This window comes from Leuciscus leuciscus, assembly GCF_965113295.1.
Source record: "Leuciscus leuciscus genome assembly, chromosome: 6".
In the NCBI taxonomy this organism is placed as follows: Eukaryota; Metazoa; Chordata; class Actinopteri; order Cypriniformes; family Leuciscidae; genus Leuciscus; species Leuciscus leuciscus.
In genome coordinates, this window is record NC_138730.1 from 33243861 (window position 1) to 33263004 (window position 19144).

A 19144-nucleotide genomic window follows, 5' to 3' on the forward strand; every position below is an offset into this window, starting at 1 on the left:
CGATGGTGGAAAACGAAATGTAAGTATCCACATTAGGCTACCTATAGACAACAACACACCACCGTATGGAATGCTGAGACAGATGAAACCATGGATGAAACAGATGTATTCACCCTGGCAATAACTTTGGCCAATCACAGACTCGCGTTTTACTACGTCAATGATCTTTGACGAATCAGAACTCTTCTTGTTGCATAGACGCAACCTACCGGTGACAGGCCCTGTGCTGTAATGTTCGGCTGACCCATCATCAGGACAGCAGGTATGAGACGGCGATGAAACTTGACTAACTTTGTGAAATATTGTCAAGAACTGAACTCACTTGGTCGTATCATATTTTAGATAACTTAATTGAATCCGTTTATTAAACATAGCTAGTGAATCTCTGTGTCTTTGCGTCATGTTAAATTGTGTCTGTAGCGGATTAGCTTCATTGTAGCACAGTAGTGATGATCATTGTAAAAAAGATGTCTCCGAAGTTAAAATATTCCCTCGTGAAAGCCAGACCCGACTGTATCATTTAAGATAGCGTACATAATGTGTTTACTTTAATGGTGATCCTGTTTCTAATATACATATCATTTCTTTTAGACTGAAAAAACAAAGTCAGTATCGCTCTGTTGAAGGCTGCGCGTGCGTTTCCCCTGTTTTGTAGCAGGCTCATAAACCGCCCCATTCACCTCAACTCCAGTGCTAAAGTCGCATCATTTCTCAAGATGCCCCAAACAAACAAGTTCAAATGTGCTGCAGCTAGCAGCCCTGCTCAGTCTGCTGGTCCAGACCGAGGAGAACCACTCAGAGACCCCAACGAACCTCCAGGGGACAGTGGAGGAGATGACAACCCAGGGGACCCTCAAATTATCAAGTCCCCTAGTGACCCCAAACAATACAGGTAAAGTCCAGACGTACAGATTTAAAACTGATATCTTGGTTCTATCAGTCAACACCTGTCTTATTCTTAAAATAACAAGTGTAACCTTTTAAAAGATCATTTTACGATACAATGTGTTGGCACTGGAGTATAGGGAAAATGAGAAACAGAAATATGAGATCACACAAGTAAAACACAAGCTCTGGTTCCATCTCTGAGTGTGAAACACAACACTGCATGCAAGTGCCGATGACTAAACCGGCTAACAGAATATTTTCTCTTTTCATCCAGATACATTGAGCTGAGTAACGGACTGAGGGCTCTTCTGATCTCTGATCGGAGTGGTTTAGATGGAAAAGCTGAAGATGATGATGAAGATTCAGAAGAGGAGGAGGAAGAGGCACAGGGAGAGGAAGAGGAGGGAGACTCAGGGGAAGGAACGGATGAGGAATCTGTAGAGGAAGGGGACAGTCAGGATAGTGACTTTGAGGAGCTAGATGAGGACAATGAGAGGATGAAGAAAAAAGGATCTGAAAAACAGGTTTGATTTTGTTGTCTATGGATTCAAACTGTAATATTGACTGCTTTTTATTCAAACTGTCATAACTCTACATTTAAAATGACTGATCTTAGTTTGTAGTTTTACTTTTAATTTATTTAGACAAAGTAATCTAGAATTCTAAATATCAGTAATTTATCAGTTATTGGCTGTAAAATGAAAATCGGGCATTACTGTAAAATATCAGGTTTAGTGTCTTGAAATGATTTCAGTGCAATACGTTTTTTGTCCTCCTGAAATTAGTCTGCAGCGGCCCTTTGTATTGGCGTAGGGAGTTTCAGTGACCCTAATGACCTACCTGGCCTTGCACACTTCCTTGAACACAGTAAGTCACACCTGCAGCTGTTCTGCCATTACTGTATTCAGTAATGCTTTATTCTCAGTGATAATGTTTCACTTGACCGTATCTCTCTTCTTATGTTCCAGTGGTATTCATGGGCAGTGAAAAGTACCCTTCTGAAAATGGCTTTGATGCATTCCTGAAAAAGCATGGTGGCAGTGATAATGCTTCAACTGATTGTGAGAGAACCATTTTCCAATTTGATGTGCAAAGGAAACGCTTCAAAGAAGCCCTTGACAGGTGAAGTAGCTCTAAAGATGTGATCTTATCACCTTATCCTGATGTCCTTTTTTTTTTTTTTTTGGAACAAGTGCACTTGTAATATTTCGCACAATCCCATTGAGCATTTTCCTAACCAAACCATTCAAATAAAAATGTTTTAACCTTTGGCCATACATAACCTTTAAAATAATGCAATTGTCTTTTTTCAGATGGGCTCAGTTTTTCATCTGCCCTCTTATGATTGAAGACGCCATTGATCGTGAGGTTGAGGCTGTGGACAGTGGTGAGTGAAGCTTTTATAGGTTAAAATAGTCTTGATAGCTTAACTAGGCAGCTTAACAGCCTTATGTTTTTTGTTTGTTTGTTGTTTTTGTGTTTTTTTGGCCACAGAATACCAGCTTGCTAAGCCTTCAGACTCTCACCGTAAGGAAATGCTCTTTGGCAGCCTAGCAAAGCCCAACCATCCCATGAGCAAGTTCTGCTGGGGTAAGTCAAGCATACAAAGCTGTTTTAGAGTTGCTCTTTTGATTTGTTCTAGAGTTTCAGTTGCTTTTGTTTTGGTGATCGTATTTTAGGAAATGCACAGACCCTGAAGACTGAACCTAAGGAAAAGAATATCAATGTTTACAAGCGACTCCGTGAGTTCTGGAAGAGGTACTACTCTGCCCACTATATGACCTTAGCTGTGCAGTCTAAAGGTAGGTAATGTATGCAGAACTTTACTTGGATATGGAATTTCTAATGGAAAATTATCCTAAAATTTCTTCTATTCTTATCCTTCACAGAGAATCTTGATACCCTTGAGGAATGGGTTAGAGAAATCTTCAGTCAAGTGCCCAACAAGTAAGCAAATTACTATTTTGAATTCTGAAAATGTGATGATATGAATGCGATTTAAAACGTTTTTCAATTGCTTCCAGTGGGCAGCCAAAGCCTGATTTTTCAGACCAGCTGAGCCCCTTTGAAACACTTGACTTCAACAAACTTTACCGAGGTATGTTAAAGAACTTGATACTCAAATGAGGTTTAACAAAGTCTGAAACTCCAATATTTTAACAACCAATATTTGGTTTGTGGTTTGTTCCAGTGGTGCCTGTTAGAAAAGTACATGCCCTCACCATCACATGGGCTCTACCCCCTCAAGAGAAGCATTACAGGTAAACCAGGCAGCCAAGGTGGTGCTCTGCATGGCCCTTTTCAGTTAAATTTTTGTCTAAAAGATATACAGTGATCCACAGTGAAGTTCAGTGCTTTTACAGTGTATTTTTAAAACATCTTTTGAAAAGTGTTGTTAAAATCACACTGAAATCAACAAGGGACTTATTTAGGTTAATTTAAGTCTTTATCTGTTAGCTTGAGAACATCTACAGTATATCCACATCTTTATGTCCTGCCCTATCTTCCTGTTTCAACAGCAAATATATCAGAACTGCTCTCATAAAGCCATTTCATTGGGTCTTTACGTATTGATTTTGTTGGTCTGTATTGGAATGCCAATATTATTTCTCAAATAATGTGACGCTTAGCCAAAGCTCTTTATGTCGGTCCTCAGGGTAAAGCCTCTGCATTACATCGCTTGGCTGATTGGCCACGAGGGAACTGGAAGCATTCTGTCCATGCTTAGGAGGAAGTAAGGCCTTTCTCTCATGATTTGGTTTTTAATGAGTGGCAAGGTTTTTCTGCTTTCTTTGTAACCTGTACATGTAACATAGTAAAGTGTTGTGCATAACTTTTGTACCAACGCCAAAACGATTGAATTGGATCTCTCTATCTCTCTGATTAGGTGCTGGGCTCTGGCTTTGTTTGGTGGAAACAGTGAAACTGGTTTTGATCAGAACACCACCTACTCAATTTTTAGTATCTCCATCACTCTGACCGATGAGGGCTTCCAGAACTTCTATGAGGTCTGCAAAGGGTCACCAGCCCAAATACTGCATTGTTTTACATTTCTACACTTAGTTCATGTAAAAAAAATAAGCAGTTACAAGGATCCTTAAGATATAATATTCTTTTCACACTTAATGTCATTATAGGAATACTGGGGGAAAGCTGAGAAACTAACAGCTTTGCTAGATTATGTGTAAAATAGGATTACAAAGCCTTTGAGGCACAAACACACCCCTTTGCCATCCCAAATTATAACAGGCACGATTGCTGTGAAGTTTAGTCCCACTCAGAAGGAATGCATCCATGGTCATTTGCATATTTTTCTTCATTCAGGTTGCTCATCTGGTCTTCCAGTACTTGAAAATGCTTCAGACTCTTGGGCCCCAACAAAGGTAGGTAGGCCCTTTATGTGAAGTGTGCTACACAGGGTTTTATTGAAGTAGAATCTATGCACACACTACACTCAATAATGAAGCTTGAAAGACATTATGAAAAGCTTTGTTTTTCTTTGGCAGAATATATGAAGAAATTCAAAAGATCGAGGCCAATGAATTCCACTATCAGGAGCAGGTGCGATTAAGCATTTTACACTATTGTCAGCCAATGAACGCTTAGCTGTTTCTCAACAAAAATTTTGTATTTTTGTATTCCTGGCTATTAGAACCATTTTAAAAGTAGATGGTTATGAGTATTTGTGTCTAGACTTAGTACTTGCAATGTTACTTTTACAGACTGATCCTATTGAGTATGTGGAGGACATCTGTGAAAACATGCAGCTATTCCCAAAAGTGGACTTTTTAACAGGAGACCAGCTAATGTTTGAGTTCAAACCGGAGGTAGTTGTCCTTCACAGGCACCATTGATTTTCATTTTTAACAGGTTTTGTAAAATATAGGTACATATTTGTGCTATTTTAGCATGCCTAGCGTAAGAAAACAGGAAATCTTTTATAATGTGGGCATTTTTTTCTCTTAGGTGATCTCTGCTGCACTGAAGCTCCTCACACCAGAGAAGGCCAACTTGCTCCTTTTGTCCCCCGAGCATGAAGGCCAGTGTCCACTTAGGGAAAAGTGGTTTGGGACCCAATACAGTGTGGAAGGTTTGTACTTCTTTTTAATTTCAATTCTCTGTTTTCATTCCGTTTGATATGTGTCCATATTTGTTCAGTCTGGAAGTGAAAGGCAGAATTCGAAAGTGTCGAATTGTTAACATTGCAGATTAACCTATTGCAATAAGCTTTTAATGAACCACAGAATTATATACAGTATACTTAATATACTCATACACTTGAACAAACAAGCAGAAGTAGGACTAGTTTGAAGTGGAGAACATGCGCTTGCTTATCAAAATGAATCAGTGCAGCCACTGCAGCTGTAGATGAAGATCTGATGCCAAAATTACGAAGCCCCTTGGTTGTGTGGGAGTATTTTGGTTTTAAACATAACCACAGAAAGCGACAACCACAAGATTGTGGGTGGTTATTCAGAAGGGAAATACATCTTAAGTCCAAGCACAACAAGCTGTTGCTGCCTATAAGCATGGGTGGATCTATCTCTCTCCATTCTTTCCATAATCTGTTTATCTGAATTTTCTAGATGTCATATTGCACACAAAAGTTGTTATTAGGGATGCACAGAAATTAAAATTCTAGGCCGAAACCGAAAGAGGAGATGAGATGATCGATTCACATACGCTTGATCTGTTCTGCCGCTTGAACTCCGCTACAGCGATCTGTCAGTATTAAAGAGCACCAAAACAACATTTATTGTTTGAATTTTGTAATAAAATCAATAGATTTTTAAAGTTGAGAGAAACAGCTGTTTCAGCTGAAAAATGTCAGTAGCCAAAATTTCAGTGCATCCCTAGTTGTTATATAAGCCTGCCTGTGGTTAGATATCCATTTGATTGACATTAATGCTGTATAATAGTTTTTACAGAATGTCATTTAAGTCAAACATTTGCTATTTCTTACCTAAGTGCACTTTGAGGAATTCCTTTCCTTGCTCAGGCAGATGTGCTTGCTGAAGGTTTTAAATTTACTTGAGTATAATTGAAATTTATTGTTAGTTAATCGCATTATGCAAGAAGTAGCATTAAGCATTTTTCCTCTATATTGTGCAGCTCTGGAGACACAAACACTTGACTGAACCATGTTTTTGTTGTCCTTTTACAGACATACAGCAGCACTGGAGAGAGCTCTGGGTTTCTGATTTCGATTTAAACCCGAGCCTTCACCTACCCGTTGAGAACAAGTTCATCGGTAAGGTGTCTTAAGTTGACGTCTTATAATGTTGTTGTCAGGTACTGCATCTGTAGCCTGTTTTCAAGACCGTTTGTTGTTTGTTTTCACCTCCAGCTACTGATTTCGCCCTCAAAACCTCTGACTGTCCGGACACTGAGTACCCTGTCAGAATAATGAACAATGAAAGAGGGTGTCTGTGGTACAAGAAGGACAACAAGTTCAAGATCCCCAAAGGTGTCATTGTGTTTGTCTCTACAGTCAATATATCATGTAACCGATGTCTAAAAGCAAAATAGATTGAATGGGGAGTTCAAAAAGTCTCTTGCCGAACCTCTGTGCTCACTTACCCAGCTCACACTTTCGTTTTCTTTCTCTTCTTCCAGCATATGTGCGTTTCCACCTCATATCACCTGTGGTTCAGAAGTCTCCAAAAAAGTAAGATCATGTGAAAACGTACAGTCGTTCAAGCAGATCTTGTAAATGCTGTAGCCATGGAAACCCCATCTAGCCATTAGTGTCTTCTTAGGTCTTTGGAATGACTTCATCTCTAGTTGCTATTCTTGCTCATCCATTTACCTTTTCATCTGACCTTCTCTTTTTGTTCTCTCCTCTCTCTTCCTCTTAGCCTGGTGCTTTTTGACCTGTTTGTGAATATCCTGGTGCATAACTTGGCAGAGCCGGCCTACGAGGCTGATGTGGCCCAGCTAGAATATAAATTGGTTGCAGGGGAGCATGGCCTGGTCATCAAGGTTAAGGGCTTCAACCACAAACTACCGGTAAGTAACAAGTGCAAATCAGGTTATATTCAGAAATTGGTTTTATTTTTTTAATTTATTGTTTAAATTGCTGACATTTGTTGCAGTTGCTGTTCAACCTGATTGTGGATTATCTCGCTGATTTCTCTTCCGCTCCTGACGTATTCAGCATGTTTGCAGAGCAGCTGAAGAAAACCTACTTTAACATCCTCATCAAGCCTGAGAAGCTTGGAAAGTGTGTCTCTTTTATGTTTTCCTTTACTGCACTTACACTTTATTTGCCCCATAGCCCCATCCACAAGTAGTGACATCGCACACCAACATTCTTAGCAATTTTTTGTAAATTTTTATACGTATATATGTAAATCTGGTGGGATAATGCAAGTCTTAAAATATTTTTTTCACTGCATCTTTACACTGCCAATCTATGGTGTTTCTCAACATTCGAGCATGTACACACATTTATGATTGTGTTATGCCACCATAAAAGGTCTAATGTTCATAAGTGTGGGGTTGTTAAAAACAACAAACAAAACAAAAACAACAACAAAAACTAAATTCTTAGGGCCCGTCCACACGGAGACGCGTTTCGCTGTATACGTATAACATTTTTATCGTATTGGCGTTTCGTCCACACGGATCCGGCGTTTTCGGAGACTGAAACCGCTATTTTTTGAAACCGGGTCCCAAGGTGGATAAATCTGAAAACGCCGCCCTTGCGTGTGTACGGCCAATCCGTACATTTTGTGAAACGATGATGTCATCACACCAAGTGTCAACTAGTCAGACACCGTTAAGTCACAGCAACTACATTTATGTTTTTTTATTGTTCAACAAAGTTCTTGATTAAAAAAGAAAAAAGAAAAGAAAAAAAGAAGCTACTGCCTAATATTATTGTTGTATACAGCGCGCAAGGTTTATGCGCATGCTTTAAGTCTTCTCCGTTTTTAGTGTAAGTCTGTGGCAGAATTACAGCGCCACATACTGGTCTGGCATATATACTACATCGTTTTGAGTCGGTTTCAGTGGTTTCGTATGTACGCAGATATTTCTTGAGACGACGCCGTGTTTACGGAATTTTTTTTTTGAACGGGGAAAAAAAATATCGGATTGGGAAAGCTCTGGCTTCGTGTGGATGTGGCCTTAGTTTCACCAAGGCTGCATTTATTTGATCAAAAATAGAGAAATAAAAACATTAATATTGTGAAATATTAACACAATTTAAAAGAGTACTTTTCTCTTTTAATATACTTTAAAATGTGATTTATTCCTGTGATGCAAAGCTGAATTTTCAGCAGCCATTAATCCAGTCTTTACTGTCACATGATCCTTCAGAAATCATTCTAATATGCTGATTTTCTGCTCAAGTTACAGTTCTTATTATTATCAAAACAGTTGTGCTGCTTAATATTTTTGTGGAAATTTGTTTTTGTGTTGATGAATAGAAAGTTCAAAAGAACATGTATTTGAATTAGTAGTCTTTTGTAACATTATAAATGGTATTACTGTCATTTTTGTCCTGCATTCTTGGTGTCAAAAAGACTCTAGAGTAGGCAATTTGAATCATAATATAATTGGTATATAACACCATGGTGGGTCCCTCCACAACCCCTGCAGTCCATAATACTAGTGTCTATATAGCTTTTGTAATATATTTAATGAAAAAGAAATGCATGGTCTTCCTCTCATGGCTCTCTCTCTCTCTGTCTGTCCATATGTGTCTCCTCAGAGACGTGAGGCTTCTGATTCTAGAGCACTCTCGCTGGTCAACCATTCAGAAGTACCAGGCTGTGCTGGATGGGCTAAGTGTGGGTGAGCTCATGGAGTTTGTGAGCAGATTCAAGTCAGAGCTATATGCTGAAGGACTAGTGCAGGGAAACTTTACTAGCACTGTGAGTTTGCACACTTTTCATACACACACAAACTGCTTGTGTTTGTTTTTTGAGGAACATTAAAGGTTCAAAACATCCCATGAATGAGACATTTTTCTTTTCTCATTACCCTTTAGGAAACCATGGGGTTTTTGCAGTATGTTACTGAGTAAGCACTTGTATTTTTTATTTCTACCAGTTGTTTTGTACAGCAGTACCACAATGTTTTAAAAAATAGAATCAAAAATAGCATTGCATTTTTTTCCCACTTTCAGAAAATTGCAGTTCAAGAAGTTGTCAGTAGAGGTCCCTGTTCTCTTCAGAGTGGTAGAGCTCCCGCAGAAACATCATCTCTGCAAAGTCAAGTCTCTCAACAAGGGAGATGCGAACTCTGAGGTCACTGTCTATTACCAGGTAATACCAAGCTAAACCAACAGCAGCGCATTACATTTTGTATATTCTATTGCTATAATCTTAGTGATTGTCCCTAATTTCTACTTCTGTCTTTTGGTAGTCTGGTCCTAAGAACCTTCGTGAGCACACACTGATGGAGCTACTAGTGGTGAGTATGACTCTGTTTTGGTAGCTGACTTAATAATGAAGGGTATCACTTACAGTAAACATACTGTAACTGGTAACACTTTACACTAAGGTTCATTAGTTAACTACATTAGTTAGCATGAACTAATAATGAACTGTTCTTATACAGCTTTTATTAATCTTTGTTAATGTTCATTTCAACATATACTAATACTTTAATAAAATCTTGTTAACATTAGTTAATGCACTGTGAACTAACATTAACAAATACAGTAACAAATGTATTGCTCATGGTTATTTGATACATTAACTAATGTTAACAAATGAAACCTTATTGTAAAGTGTTACTGTAACTTTATATATGCATAAGAACAGCATCCCCTGCTTTTAAGCAATAAAGTCAGTCTCTCCGGCCAGTTTCAAAAGAAGTTCTCAGTTATTGCTCTTTAGGGTGCTGAGCACACACATCTGCATGGCCATAAGCTCAACTCATCCACTTTACTTTATACTGAAGACTGATTTGGACACTGTCCAGATCTGTCTTTCTCAGCAGTTACTTTAAAACACTCTGACAGCTTGAGCTTGCTCTCGTTTTAAAGTGTCCGACCATGTATTTACTTTTTGCCGATTAATCGCTGCTGATAACTTTTGGAACTATCAGCTAAAAATGTTAATAACCTTTTTTCATTGTGGGCAATCCCTGACAAGAGCTTACACTTTATTTTAAGGTGACGTAGTTGAATTGTACTTACTCGTATAAGTACTTAGATATATTAATTAACTACATGTACTTACTATAGAGTTATGGTTTGGTTTGGTTTGGTTTGGTTTAGGGTAGGGCTGTACTCAACCAAAGAAAATCTTGGTGGACTGAAGTCCTGAAATTTTCGACTAAAAATCGACTAAAATCGACAAAAAAAAAAAAAAAAAAAAAGGGAAATTAATTAGATGCGCACTGTGCGCAGTACTTGGTAGCCTTGTTGTCCGCCTAAATTAATTATAAATAAACCTAAAAAAATTTGTAGGCTATTTGCAGTATATTAAATCATTTTTGACCTAATTATTTTGCACTGAAATGAGTCTGACACACGAGTCTGTCGGCTCTGACAGCGTTGCATCACGTGCACCTGCGCAATATCATAGCTTATGATTTCCGAAAATAGTACTATGTTGTCAACTAGTGATATCATCACCAGAACTGTTGAGGAATATGCAACATAATTTAGACAATTATTTTTGTCATATGTTATAATAATAAGTTATAACTGTCAGACACTATCATTTCACCGTGCATGTCCTCGCACCGAGCGAGGCTGAACATGAGCTCAGCTTCGCAGCTGAGACACGAATAGACTATTAACTTAAAGCTTTTACTCTTAATAAACATAAAAGGCTCGTCCACTTTAATAAAAAAAGAATATTTATTAAACAAACCAGATCAAGAGCAGAAACGAAATAAAGTGCATAACTGAAAAATAAAGCATCCTAGGCTCAAAACTAACACAAACCAACAGCACAGCGCAATTGCGCATTAGGCTCCAAATAAAAAAGTTAGGTTATCACACTAAAACATTGAAATATGCTAATTCTGATATGTTCATATAGCCTACTCAAAACAGACAGGGCAAGCTAACGCAGACAAGTGAGCTTACCACTTTTAGATGATATGTCATGTTTGTCGTCGAGCTGTGGAAAACTGTTGCTTGCAAACTTTGCATTCGACCTTTTTCCTGTTATCAATTTTAACAAAATGCTGCCACACTGTCGATTTCTTTGTTGTTGACATGTTAGAAGAGGACTGACTATTAAACGCTCTCACAATTAAATAAATAATATTCAGCATCAAACCTTCTATAGTTATCGCTCTCTCTTGGGTTGGGCTAATCCAAAAAAGGTGAAAACAAGGGGGGTGTTCTGAAGACAGACTGTTACAGTGAAACAAGGGTACTCTGAAAACACCCCCATTAGCAGTTAGTGCTTTCCACCTGATGAAATGAGCGCGCCTCAGCGTGGCAAAACTGATGAAATAAACGCGGCAAAACTGATGAAATGAACGCGGCAAAAAATCGACCAATCAGAATTTTGGTCGAACCAGAACGTATCGACCAATTAATCGACTAATCGACTGGGACAGTACAGCCCTAGTTTAGGGTTAGTTGCTTGTAATTATGCATGATTTACTGTTACCGTATTTTCCGCACTATAAGGCGCACCGGATTATAAGGCGCACCTTCAATGAATGGCCTATTTTAGAACTGTTTTCATATATAGGGCGCACCGGATTATAAGGCGCATAGAATAGAAGATACTGCAGTCAAACGTTTGACTGGGTTTGCGTTATGCAGTGGTCACCAACCTTTTCAAGCCTAAGATCACATCCAAAGTCCAAATGTAAACCAAGATCTACCACTTGCAAAAAATATGAAAAAACAAGTGGCTGAGCTGTAAAACCTTGTTTATACTCGACGCGTCCGCATGAGCGCGAAGGTAATAAAAAACTAATATCCGTCTGCTCGTGCTCGGGCAGATTCGGCTCAAAGTCGTGCATCTTCGGATGCGGAGGCGCGCACGCGGCAAAATGACGTCATTGTGACAGCACGCGCGCCTCCGCATCCGAAGATGCACGACTTTGAGCCGAATCTGCCCGAGCAGACGGATATTAGTACATCTCATCACACCGGCACCCAGTTTGCGCGTCTAAATCAGTTGTATGGTCTGGTGTTCAGTCTAAAACAAAACAGTTGCGTCAAGTATAAATGCCTCGTCTGTTTGGGGAGGTGCGCGCGCAGTCAGCGGAGGCTCGCGCTCCGGTGCCAGGCGAAAGTATAAACAAGGTTTAAGTCAGCGGTTGTTTTACAGACATTAATATAAGGCGCCAGATCCATATATAAGGCGCTCCGGATTATAAGGCGCACTGTCGTTTTTTGAAAAAATTAAAGGCTTTTAAGTGCGCCTTATAGTGCGGAAAATACGGTACTACTGTAGTAAGTACATGTATTAACGTATAACTAAGCCAATAAAGTGTTACCTGGGATTATTGTTTGCATATTAAACTAAAGCCTCACTAAAGGGATTGTTTTTCTCACATTGAATATAATGATATTAAAAACCATTGTCTAATTAACCAGAAATTCTTACCCCTCTGCACCTTATATCAGCACACTCCAATATAAGGCAACTTCTGTACTATTCTACTGTTTTGGCTGCAGACTAAAGCATGTTCGTACACGGGCGGCATTACATTAACCCATGTCTTATCATTGTGACTGCTGTGTTGTAGATGCACATGGAGGAGCCATGCTTTGACTTCCTCCGAACCAAAGAGACACTAGGGTAAGTCTGTGGTGAAGGGACAACATTAAGACATTATCTTACTCCAGTTGCTGGTTTTAATTAGTTGTACTCCATCTGTTTTCACAGATATCACGTCTACCCAACCTGTAGAAACACATCAGGTGTCCTTGGATTCTCAGTCACAGTGGAGACTCAGGCCACAAAGTTCAAGTGAGCTCTCGCTGTGCTTTTTTAGTTGCAGTTCTCACTGCTGCATCAGAATGATCTGATTTATGTACTGCAGCTGCTGCCTCTTGACTTCAGAATCATAATTGACCTTTATCTCCACCTCTATCTCGACTAAATTGCAGTGTTACTTTACACTGATTGGCTCTCTTTAGTATTTCTGAAGTGAAATACACTCAGTGTTAAGGATACATCCATGTATTTAATGATGCATAAAATTGTATTGCTTCATAAAAGTCTATATTGCAAAAGGTTGTTTATATATCAGGGTTACCACTGGAAACAGAATAATTACTCAAAAGTTTGAATAAAAAAAAAATCTTAAAAGGCTAAAGTATTTCTTTATCTAGAAATAATCTTGAGGTCCCTATCAAATGATTTAAAAAATAAATAAAAAATCATATTTTAAGCAAGGATCAATTAAATTAATAAAAACATTTTCATTCAAAATAAATGCTGTTCTTTCTTTGAACGTTATATTCTTCAAAGAATCCTGAAGATAAGTTTCCTCAAAAAAATTAAGCAGGACAACTGTTTTCCGGTAAGTACAACATAAGAAATGTTACTTGAGCACCAAATCATTATCTCAAGACGAGTTCACACTGAGACTAATTTAGCAAATTCTAAAAGATTCCCCTGATCCTTGGCTAAAATCTGAAGTCTTAAATCGTTAGTTTGACAGCCAATTAATGACCGTTGTGATCAAATTTTACCTCAGATAAATTTCTGGCGGTGTCAGAAGATTTGACTCTAAGTCTTGCAGTGTGACTCTCCTACGACGACCGTCAAATTGTCTTCATTTTTCAAGACAAGCCATGACTAACATTAGAGATTTCTTTGTAGCCACCATTTCAATCCCGCATATAATGCAGTTCACTGTCACCGAACGTGTCATTGAGTTATCTTGTGTGCGTCCGTTTCTGACGCATCTTGACTGTCGTACAGTCTGACATTGACAACTTAGATCTTACATTGTGACATGGTTTACAGCGGGGATCATGTTCGTACAGTCTGACAAAGAACAATCGTAAAGGACTATTATAAATCGTACAGTGTGCACCCTGCTTTAGAATGATTTCTGAAGGATCATGTGACACTGAAGACTGGAGTAATGGCTGCTGTAAATTCTAATTATTAAATTAATAATTAATTAATAAATTCTAAAATAACATTTTAAAATATTTCACAATATTACAACTTTTACTGTATTTTTGATCAAATAATTGCAGCCTTGGTGAGCGTAAGAGACTTCTTCGAAAAATATTTGTAAAAAACCTGAATGACTCCAAACTTTTGAATGGTAGTGTGGTCAGGAAGTGTGGAAACCCTATTCTGTTATTAGTGCGTGTTGAGTTCAATTTGCTAGAAGGGCCAAATATTTATGCTCATTGTAAATTATGTAATCTGTTAATTTGGGGGCATTAATGCGGTCTGAAACTGACAAAAACTTCTTTTCTTCTTTTTACGCACTTCCTGCGCTCCAGCACTGAACTGGTGGAGACGAAGATTGAGGAGTTTCTGGTGAGCTTTGGAGAGAAGATGAACAGCTTGAGTGATGAGGCCTTTAAGACACAGGTGACTGCTCTCGTCAAGCTGAAGGGTTGCGAAGACACTCATCTCGGCGAGGAGGTGGACAGGAACTGGACAGAGGTGGTCACGCAGCAATACATCTTCGACAGACTCAGCCGAGAGGTGAGGAGCCCTGCTGCACATGAGCAAAGTCTGACAGCTCAGCAATGTGTTAATGATGAATTGTGGGAATATACTTTTTTTTTAACTTGTACAACAGATTGATGCACTGAAACTTATGACCAAGGCTGAACTGGTGAACTGGTTCATGGAACATCGGGGTCAAGGCAACAGGAAGCTCAGTGTGCATGTAAGTTTACCCGCATACCGGGGATATATTAACTGAATCTACGTACGCAGCGTTTATACACAAGGCCCCAGGGGTTTCAGTTTTATTGTCTTTTCAGGTTGTTGGTTATGGAGTAGAAGAAAACGACCCTCCTAGTAAGGAGCATCCGGCCACCGGAGAGGAGGAGGGCAGTAAGATGTCACTGTATGGGGAGGTTTCCAAACTCACCTTCCTTCCTGCTTCCACTTTACTGGCCTCAGCCACTACCATCACAGACATCAAGGCCTTTACTTCCACCCTCAATCTCTATCCTTACCACAAGATTCTCAAATAAACAAAAGCATGGACTCAATCTGCCAACTGGCAAGCAGGCACGCACCCCCTACCTCCATCTTCCATCCTCTCCTCCTGTCTTCTGTGTCATACTTGAGCAAAGATGAGCACGGAATGGAGGACTCCCCATACACTCATACGATGCATTCATATAATGAGCCCTGCTGTTGAAATGACGTTGATGTGTATGTGTGAATGTGTGATTGTGTGTGCGGGCATGGATGTTGCTCAGTTTGGGGTTCCTGCTGACAGACGCAGATCACAAGGTCTCATTATATCCATCCCTGGCTGTAGTGGACCTTTAAAACATAAACATGATTCAGAATTGTGTGTATTTTATCAATAGGCCTGCAGTGTTAAGTTTTTACTAATACATTTATAATGTAATGCCACAGTGCTGAAAAGTATGAAATATATTTGAATGAGATGCAGAAAAGGGAGATTGCTGGACTGCTTTTTATGTAGCCGGTTGATGACGCCTGATACTGAGGATGTGTAATGATGCTTCAGAGGTGGGCATTTGAGCATGCAAGACCAAAATGATGATGCTTCTCTTACTGCTATAGCATCATTCTGCATTTGGCACAACTTCAATCTGCAAACTGAGGGATGGCTAATATAACTGCTTGAATTCAGAGTGTGCAAATATATTTATTAAAAGCACCGTAAAACTACTAATGGCCTGTCTGCATTTTAATATTTCCATCTCCATTATGAATTACCATTAGAAAATAATGTAAACATGGAATCTGAATTTACTATATACTTTAGTAATACTGGATCCTGGTATTACTGTATGTGATTAATTGATTGTACCAAATGTAATAATTTTTTCCGCCACAGAAACGAGTCGACTTTTCTTTTGGGCTGACGTCACAGAGCACACTCAAGGCAGGCTCACACTACACGACTTTTGGCTGTATTTTGCTGTCGCAAACAGATTTCCAAGGTCTGCAACAAAACCCCCGGATCTCGGCCAAAACGGTGCTCATTAAAGGAAGAGTGCATTCAAAAATTAAAATTATCCCATAATTTACTCAACCTCAAGCCATCCTAGGTGTAACTCCTCAGCCAAACACAATCAAGAGTTATAATAAAAAATATCCTGTTTCTTCCAAGCTTTATAATGGGAGTGAATGCTACCATAGATTTAAAGCCCCAAAAAAGCACATACATCATAAAAGTAATCCATATGGCTCCAGGGGGTTAATGAAGGGCTTCTGAAATTAAGCGATGTGTTTTTGTAAGAGCCAGAGGTCACCCTTTCCACTTTAACTCGACTCTCTCATGAACGTGAACAGTTTTATAAAGTTTTAAATATGGATATTTTTCTTTAAAAAAAAATCACCGTGTGTATTTCTGCCCAATTTTCTTCTTTTTTTTAATGTTTTTTTTTTGGTCTCTTTTTTTTCTGCACATATGACTTGGACATGGTAGAGAGCATGAGAGGCTCTCTAATATTTCACGAATTCATTTGAGAATTTTTTGCCAAAGATTCATGTAGTTTCAGTGTAGGCTACCTTATCGACGTAGTGTAACCAACTGCAGAACCGCTGAGCCATTACATCACAGCAGTCTGAGGACAGCAGCGCCAGGGCAGTCATCTCAGACCGGTGTTGGGGTGGAGCTTATAGCGTGGTTGGGTCAGGTGGGGTTGGGCATTCCTTAGAGCTTGTAGTTCTAGTGAAGGGTAAAGGTAGTGGTTGTGGCGGGATACACAATCCTATAACTAGCGATCTGATGCTTCTGGCCTGCCGCTGCTGTCCTCAGACTGCTGTGACGTGTGGTTCTGCAGTTAGATATATCTTGTGTTGTGTAGTATGAGCGCTAAGACAAGAAGACGACAGATGACAAGAAAACGTGTGTAGTATGAGCACCATGGCGATCCCATAGTCCTCCTGTGACCTTGCCCTTACTTCCACTCCGCCAATCGCCTCACTTCCTTCTGCTGCGTAATTTAATATTTCCCACAGTTTTGTCCTGCATCAACTTGTTCTGAAATATCATCTGATTATCATCATGATTTTTAATGACGTCCCAATTGAAATGAAGAAAGTTGAAATGAAATCAATAACATCACATAACAGCTTCTGCAGTTGTACGTTAAAGATACATATTTTCGACAGTTTATTTTTTATTTTATTTTATTAAGGAATCGGCCTAAACTTCTGCTAATTAAGTCCTGTTTTGTCTGATTTCAGAAGCAGAAGTCAAATGTGTTGCAAATATTGTTTCATGTTTACTATGTTGAAAATGTTCCATTTAGTTATTCACCTTATTTTTCAAAGTGAATATGCGAGACATTCACCGCTATAGGGAAATAATGAGAAGAAATAGTGCAGTAATTGGTAAACCTATTACAATGCATTAAAATATTTTAGGAAGAAATTAGAAATACCAGTTTACAATATAACTAGCTGATTTGTAGGCAGCTGAAAATAACTGGAAGCAGATGACACCGGAATTTACAAATGGCAGCGCCCGCATACTTGAAAAATAAGGTGAACAGCAGGATATAGAAATAATGTGAGCTGTTGTAGGGGTCATATATGGATGTGATTTATAGGTGGTGTGTCATTTTTAAAAGCTTGCCTTCAACTCTCCAAATGTGACCTTAGACTCAGCTGAATTGTCACGGTGCCAACTCTTACCAGGCATCACATGGAGTTGGCATTGCGTCTCCTTGTCCAGGCAGGTGGCACATAGCAGCACAGCAAGAGAGTTGATCTTTTTGTGCTCCAGAATAGCTCTTCTTCTCTGACCACCCCATCTCTTGTTGTTCTGATACTGCTGTCCTGAAGCACTCTTTAGAGGTGCGCTACACTGGCTAGAATTTCATCAATCTGCTGAAACAGGCACAGTTTAAGAGGGATCACATTCTAAATATTTAGACTGTCTTGGATTAGACTGCCTGCCTTTTGTAGTTGATTCATCACAATGCTGTCGCTTCATCTCACTCCTGCGGAGTGTATTAATTGACAAACTGCTTAAGTGGGAGGAGATGTAGCTGAGAAAGAAAACGACTGGATAATATGAATAAATAAGGCAGATGTATGGGAAAAGTCAGCCTCCTGTTCTACAAGGGAGTTCTCTCAGTTGTACGCATGGAGCTGTGAGCCTCAATGCTCTTACGGATCATGAAAATATAAGAAGGACATGAATTATGTGCCTTCCAGGCATCAAAGCAAGGGAATGAAACAAGGGCTTCTGTAAGGCAGGTTAATTAGGTTTGGCCTTTCGATGGTGAGATAATGGCATCTAATGCTAGATTCAGACAGCCCTAATTTAATTCATTTAATAACAGATAAATTCATAGTTGTAATTATAACTTGTTTTATTTTGTGGAAATGTACTATTATGGATTTAAAAAAACTGAACATTACCACTGATATAAAAAAAAAACTTGATAAAAGATCAGTGTGGTTGGAAAATGGTATTGCAGCAACAACAACAACAACAAAATAGCACATGCTCATTGAGGTGACATTTTTATGTAATCATTCCTTCACATCTAAAGACAGTGTAGCAGTGAGAGAGGAGGGAATGGCATTCCCATGTCGTGTGTAATATTTAATTAGAAAGATGTCAAATGACAAGTATGGTAGCTTTGCACTAAAGCACATTTCCTGCTTTAAATGCATTGACACAGATGAGTTCAGTAGGCTCATTCAGCTTTGTCACAGATCCCTTCTGCTGGTACTATTCTAATTTATGCAACAAATCCCTGCCAGCTGTCATAATCAAATCTGTCAGTGGCACCTTGCTGTGTGTGTGAGCACATATAAATGTGCGTGCATGCATATACTAGAGGCAGAGCTTGATGGAGTTTTTGTGCATACTGTATGCGGGTGATCGTGTCTTCGTTTAAGTCTGCAAACGCCATTAATCTTCCCACATACTGGAACATGTTTGTACACCGAAGGTATTTTCATTCATTTGCTTGCCAAAAACAGATTGACAAGTCATGATACTTAAAGGTAAAGTTCCCTCAAAAAACAAAACTAAACTAAAATTGTGAGTGGGGTTTGATCATTCTCATAATTAGTTGAATATTCATTTACTGATGTGTTTATTTGGTCCAGTCTTGTGCAATATGAAATGTGCAATTAATAGGTCAGTAGACCAGCACTGAGTTTCAAACAAGTGG

General features: G+C 39.0%; 1 protein-coding gene across 2 annotated transcripts; it reads left to right on the forward strand.

Moving 5' to 3' along the window:
• The first annotated feature begins 124 nt into the window (after positions 1-124).
• Positions 125-15671, forward strand: nrd1a (nardilysin a (N-arginine dibasic convertase)). Of its 2 annotated transcripts, none has more exons than XM_082172445.1 (31): positions 125-262; positions 656-892; positions 1163-1412; positions 1674-1755; positions 1857-2010; positions 2202-2275; positions 2383-2478; positions 2568-2690; positions 2778-2835; positions 2913-2986; positions 3080-3149; positions 3545-3622; positions 3776-3896; positions 4213-4271; positions 4395-4449; positions 4611-4715; positions 4855-4978; positions 6053-6139; positions 6236-6355; positions 6505-6556; positions 6747-6897; positions 6984-7111; positions 8606-8768; positions 8885-8916; positions 9023-9161; positions 9262-9309; positions 12568-12620; positions 12708-12791; positions 14291-14498; positions 14596-14685; positions 14783-15671. In XM_082172445.1, the coding sequence occupies exons 2-31, from the start codon at positions 717-719 to the stop codon at positions 14996-14998; spliced, it is 3270 nt and encodes a 1089-aa protein (XP_082028571.1). In that variant the 5' UTR covers positions 125-262; positions 656-716; the 3' UTR covers positions 14999-15671. The 2 variants fall into 2 exon arrangements, with proteins under 2 accessions (XP_082028571.1, XP_082028570.1); XM_082172444.1 differs by having other exon boundaries at positions 183-262; positions 592-892.
• The last annotated feature ends 3473 nt before the right edge of the window (positions 15672-19144 follow it).

Excerpts from the sequence above, each read along its gene's own strand:
- nrd1a (XM_082172445.1), top strand. The coding sequence starts at position 717 with ATGCCCCAAACAAACAAGTTCAAATGTGCTGCAGCTAGCAGCCCTGCT. Across the intron at positions 6,557-6,746 it reads GTTCAGAAGTCTCCAAAAAA|CCTGGTGCTTTTTGACCTGT; the intron begins GTAAGATCATGT and ends TCTTCCTCTTAG. Across the intron at positions 8,769-8,884 it reads AGGGAAACTTTACTAGCACT|GAAACCATGGGGTTTTTGCA; the intron begins GTGAGTTTGCAC and ends ATTACCCTTTAG.